Source organism: Trichosurus vulpecula, chromosome 6 (assembly GCF_011100635.1).
Source record: "Trichosurus vulpecula isolate mTriVul1 chromosome 6, mTriVul1.pri, whole genome shotgun sequence".
NCBI lineage: Eukaryota > Metazoa > Chordata > Mammalia > Diprotodontia > Phalangeridae > Trichosurus > Trichosurus vulpecula.
In genome coordinates, this window is record NC_050578.1 from 266,658,854 (window position 1) to 266,664,878 (window position 6,025).

Sequence of the window (6,025 nt, forward strand, 5' to 3'; positions counted from 1 at the left end):
TTAGTGGCCTGCAAACTCAGAGTCAGCAGTAAGATGGGGCAGCCAAGAAAGCTCAGGGGGCAAAGGACTTCCAAGAATAGTGAGTTGAGAGTATCACTGTCCTCTACCCTCCTCAGATTCTTTAGAGGGCCATGTATGGTTCTGGGCAACACTAGAAGAAAGATATTGCTAAGCTGGAGAATGTCCACACAAAGGTAATCAAGATGGGGAAATGCCTTGAGTCCATGGCATATGAGGATACACTGAAGGAACTGGACATGCTTAGCTTCAAGAGAAGATCTGGTGGATATAATGGCTGTTTTCAAGTACTGGAAAAGCTGCCACATGCAAGAGGGATCAGACTTGTTGTTTGTCCCCAGAGGGAAGAATCAGGAGCAATGGGTGAAAGTTGCAAATAGGCACATCTAGGCTTGATGTCAGGAAAACAATTCAAGCTGTCTAAAAGTAGGTGTCACCTCGAAGTGATGGAGTCACCCTTGCTGGGAGGTCTTTCAGCAAAGGCTGAGAGCGGAGATTCCTTTCATGAAGGGGCTGGACTAGATGGCCACAGAGGCCCCTTGATGAATCTAAGTCTGTGTCTTTAGGACCCTAAATGAATTAGGAAGCACAGGGAAGAACTACTGAAGGGGCATGCAAGCAGGTACATATTTGTGTACGTATTGTATATAATGTTTAACTTTGTGTTGTTTGAAAAAGACAGTAAAAGACCTACAGTTTTCACAAATAGCTACAGCTGGCCCTGCTTGACCTGAGGGTAAAGGTCAAGCTAAAAGCAAATGCTTTTCTCAGTTTGAGTACTCATAACTAACTTTGGCTTGATTTTCTACATTATAACCTTGCTAAATCTGAAGTTTATAGCTCTAGTAATTCCTACATTGCACAACACAGAGAAAATACTGGGATGATTTTGCACCACGAGGGGATACAACTAAAACCAAGCAAAAATTTTGCACAATTTTAGCTCTAAATGTTAATTTCAGATACAAAAATTAAACATTTTCTCTTTGAAATTTCCTTCATCTTTCACCTATTAAATATTTATTATATTTGGAATTGTAGAGTATGTTAATCCAATTCTTTAGAAACGTAATATGAAAGCAAAAATAATAATCAAGACAGCAATGGAAAACTTAAATACCATTCAATTATAATAAAAACTGGTTAATTATGCATTCCTAACAACCAGAAGCCTCCATTCACTGGTACTCTAGGTTAAGATTTGTAGTTGCAAATTCTTTACAATCTAGTTTTAATGAAAGGAGACAAAGAACATAAACAAGCTGATATTTAAAAATGGCAAATTCCCCAATCTTATACCTACAATTGATTTTCATCATGATTTAGAAGTGCTGAGAACTTTTCTGAACAAAAGGATTAAATTATATTATAGTTAATGTGGTCTAATTGTGTGAACTGAATGTGGTATATAACCTTCCATTAACCAAAGTTCCTGATTAATCAGAACTCTCCTACTCTACCCAAGAAACCAAGGATTTCTATTACATGTTAACATTATGATAATTAAGATTTGTCTTAGTGGAAGGACTTTTTACAAATGTAAACATTTTAAGCACAACTCTTTGCAGATTAACTCTGGAGGCTAAAATAATGTAGAAAGTATGTACAGGTATAACTCCTTTCTAATGTGATGAGATAGTGAATTAGAAGAGGGAGATATAAAGAACCACAATAGAGGATACTCCTCCTTCCCTTCTGGCAATATCGAGCACAAGAAAAAGCATTACACAATCCAGCTTTAGCATGACAATCAAATTATACTATTAGAATCTTTTGAGTAGAAAAACAGTTCAAAAATTTGGCTGCAGCATCCTTTACTAAAAGAAATAGATATTGTGGCAGTGGATAGTTACCACTCCAAAGTTACTCTGGGACTGGCAGACTGCAAATACTGAGAAGTAAACAATTTGTTTTCCTTGATTATAAATCTTTGTAATGGTTTTGTTTTTCATTTGTTTTCAAATAGGAGGGGGGGATGAGTTGAGAAGGTAGATTTTTTCTGATTAAAAAAATTAAGTTTAATTTAAAATGAATTAAACAAATACATATTTTGTGGCAGGAAAAAGGCAACACCAATAATTTCAAGAAGTGAATGGGAAAGGCGACAATGTTGAAAAGGATTGTTTTTTATTTTTTTATATTATCTGCCTCAAAAACCAAACTTTAATTGAATGAAGACAATTCTCTGAGGGCAATATGGTGGATTTGTAAAGTGGACATCGCTGTAAAAGAGGGAAGGAAGGAGGTGGGAATTCCTCCTACCAACTATCATGCCATCCATTCCAAGAGACTAAAGTAGGAGCTATAAATCTCTTCTGACTACCAAGTGAAAACTGCAACTACATCCAGCAAGATGTTCATTCTTGTATATACTACCAGCATAACAAGTCTATTTCTGCACCAGTAACTTAGCTATAATTCTCTGAATTATTTCAATTGTTTTTTAAAGAGGGATATGAAGTATATCTTTTCAAAATCATTTCCTCATATTTCAGAAACAGGTCTGTATAGAATTTCTGATTGAATCTGATACAAAAGGTCAAAAATAACTGTACTTACTAGAGTAAATGGTTATGCCATTCCAAAAATAACTTATGAGTAGCTGATGAAGCACTTCCATTAATTCAGTGACTTAAAATCTGCCCTAATTTTGGAAGCAAATATATTTTTCTTTTTGCACTAGATTGGTTTCTGTCTAACATACTCTCAACTACTACCATTCATAGTTTTGGTAGTATGAAGTATTTAATTGCTAAATAAATATTGCCCAAGACTATATATTTTCAACTAGTTAATTTTTCACTCTCAATTTTTTTTTCTTCAGATCATAGGTTTTGGTAGCTGAAAAAGAACCAGGAAGTCAATTTAGTCCAACCTCATCATTTTTACAGAAGAACAAAGTGAAGCCCAGAAGAAAGGAAACAAGTATTTATTAAGTGCCTATCATGTGCTAAGTGCTTCGCAAATAGTTAGCTCATTTGATACTCGCTACAACCCACAGGGGTAGATAATATTATTATTCCCATTTTACAACTGAGAAAACTGAGGCAAACAGAAGTTAACTTGCCCAGGGACACATAGCTACTAAGTGTGAGTACAGCTCTGAACTAAGGTCTTCCTGACTCTAGGTCTAGCATTCTATTCCAACCAGCTAGGTTAAAAAACTTTTGAAAAGCTGAAAATGGCCATGGAAAAAAAATAATTCTGATGTAAAAGGATGGGGATTATTCCAATATAAAGGTATTAATTGTGACATTTAATTGCTTTTGTCTTGTTTCACGGCATCATTGCTTTAGTTTCTAGCTAATTAGGAAAGCAATTATTTTAAGAGTAGTTTACACACTTGGAAATAACCACTTGAGTTAAAAAGAAAAAAAAATTAAACATTAACACCCACTTTATTTTACAACAATGTTTTAAAAAATTCTAAGTCAGAATAAAAATGGAACTACTTCAGATAATGGTAGGAGTGAAGTGTTTATTGGGAAAAATCTGAAAAAAATCAAATAATCATGTACTAATTCAAATGGCACCTACACAATACACTAAGTAGTGTGGCTATCAAAAGTTGGAGATATGGATACCTGAGGTTTAAAATAAGGTGAGAAAGCTGAGGTCAGCAACGTTAAAAGATGGTATACAAGGGTAAATTCTGCTATTAAGGACTGTTTTCATCTTTGTACTTGTATCTCCAAGTGCCTGTCGCACTGCCTGGCACCCAGCAGGTGCTTAATACTTGACTGATTTCCGGTGCAATACTGAAAAGGCTGTTAAGATTTCACGGAAGAGAACTAATGCTAAGGTTGGACACCAGAGTGGAAGGAGAGAAAAAGAAGGCACGTGGTAGTAAATTTGGAGTTATGGGAAGGAGCGATCAGGGTCAATTCAGAAGGGAAAGGACAATGGGTCGAAGGTGTAAATATTGGGGAACGGGTTTCTTTTCTCAGGAGTCAAGGAACCAGTCTGGTGTTGAGACCTGGATTTAGAGAAGGGCCTGAGTTCAAACCCTCCCCCCTCCCATCACATACTAACTGTGTTACTTGGGGTGAGTCACTTGGTAGGAGTAGAGTAGCTCTGCATTTTGGAAAAGGCCCTGGACTTGGAAGCTGGGGGAGTCTTAATTGGTCCATAAGTTAGGGGACTCCTTATTAGCTTCCAAACCCTGAGGAAGTCACCCTAATGGGGCCGTTTCTTCGCATCAGTAAGTACCCACAGTAAAACGGAGATAACACGTGCACTGCAGAGCATCTGAAGCATGTTAATGCGAGCTATTATTCCTAATTCTCCGGGTACAATGACAACATAAGCGGTGCCACTCACCTCCAAAGCCAGGAGTTTGGACTACGGAATCCCCGGGGCTGCCTCAGCAGAGAGGAGCCCCAGGCCGCCGGCACACCGCCCCCCGCCCCCCAGCTGTACGGGCGCTTTTCCCTTTCTCTTCCGAGCCCCGTCTCTCTTTGCCTGTGGCACTGTCCCCACAACAGTGGCTATAAGGTCTCTGAAGGCAGGGGCCGCTCTCCCTTTTGTCTTTAGGGTCCTGCTACTCAGCACCCAGCAAGCACTTAATAAATGCAGGCAGAAGAGCTTGACACGGGTTAAGTTAGCCCCGCGCCAGCAGGGGGCAGACACGGCACGCCGTCACGTGGAGCGGGCCCTACGGTGGCCGAGAGGGAGGGGGGGGGACGGCCGCGGTGACAAGGGGAAGGGGGAAGGAGGGGGAGCGTCTCAAGCCCCGGTTACTCACGAGAGTCGAGAGCTCTTCTTGGTCGGGGCCGGCTCCGCCGCCGAGGTCTCCTGCTGCACCTCCGCGGCGTCCCCTGTCCGGGCGCTGGGGCTGCTCCTCCGCCGCCGAGGGTACTCCGCTTTTCTCCGGCGGGACGCGGCGGCAGCAGCCGCGGCGGCTGCTGCGGCCCGGCCCCGCTCGCGTCCTCCCCTCAGCACCCGGCAGCCGGTGCCGGCCGCCGCGGCTGCTACCGCCGCCGGGGGTGGCGGCGACTGCTGCTGCTGCTGCTGTTGCTGCTCCTGGTCCGGGGCCGCCTCGGCCGCCGCCGCCTCCGCCCCTTCCTGCTCCGGCCGCTGCTGCTCAGGCTCGGGCTCGAGCTCCGGCTGCTGCTGCTCCGGGGGTCGCGACTCCTCCGTCCCCCCCGGCATCGAGGCTCGCCCGTCCCCGCCTGCGGCCCTCCTCAGGCGGCGGAGCCGGCCGCGCCGCTGCCCCCTCCCCCAGTCCCTCCGTCCGTCTGTCAGTCCGTCCGTCCGTCAGTCCACCCGCCCGGCTCACGCTCGGCCCTTACTTCCCCCTCCCGCTCCCGCCCCCCGGGCCAGCACCACCACTCACGGCCGGGCCGCCGCCAGCGGCGCGCGCGCGCCCGCCCACCGCCGGCCAATCAGCGAAGCTCAGTTGCTCCCCGGGATCCGCCCCCGCGAGGAGCCCCCTCGCGCCCCCCTGCCCCTCACCCAGCACTTCTCCTTTCGGCCAATCAGGAGGCGGCTCCAGGGGAGCGCGCGAGGTTTCCTTCCCCCCGCGCACCCGCTCTCACCGTTAAACGGCCGCGTCTCGCGACAGTCCCAATGTGACTTTTTTTTCTTCCCTCCCCGCGTCCAGAGGCCCCGCCTCGCGCTCTCCTTCCTCTAGCCCCTGGAGGGAGGTTGCGCGCGCAGCCGTCTCGAAGCGTTTGGGCTGCTCGTGCTACCGGGGCCCTTTCAACCCCTCCTTCCCCTCACTTCTTTCTCAGGCCACGGAAGTTGTCCTGGGTAGGCCTTCGGTCCGGGCCTCGGGCCTCTCTTCCAGTTCTCTGGATCTTCCTGCCCTCAGCTCTGCCAGATCTGGCGAGGAGATGGGGGTAAATATTTTGAGCTGTCGCTTCTCCTTTAAGAAAAAAAAAAGGCTCTTCGGCTGGAGGATGAAAGTCCGTATCAAAATGGCGGCGGCACCGCGCGGGGCGGAGCCAAAGAGGGTCGGAGCCCGCCTCTCAGCTAGCGCATGCGCTCAGCCGCCGTCTCGCAGGAA

At 45.9% G+C, this 6,025-nt stretch overlaps 1 protein-coding gene across 3 annotated transcripts in view; it reads right to left on the reverse strand.

Moving 5' to 3' along the window:
* Positions 1–5,204, reverse strand: part of ZFP91 (ZFP91 zinc finger protein, atypical E3 ubiquitin ligase) — a 36,555-nt gene extending 31,351 nt beyond the window's left edge. The window contains exon 1 of one of the 3 annotated variants that reach the window (XM_036763034.1): positions 4,763–5,204. In XM_036763034.1, the coding sequence (XP_036618929.1) occupies positions 4,763–5,169 (407 nt within the window). In that variant the 5' untranslated portion in view covers positions 5,170–5,204. The remainder of the gene's footprint in view (positions 1–4,762) is intronic. The other 2 variants (XM_036763033.1, XM_036763036.1) reach the window with 2 other exon arrangements.
* Positions 5,205–6,025: the final 821 nt, after the last annotated feature.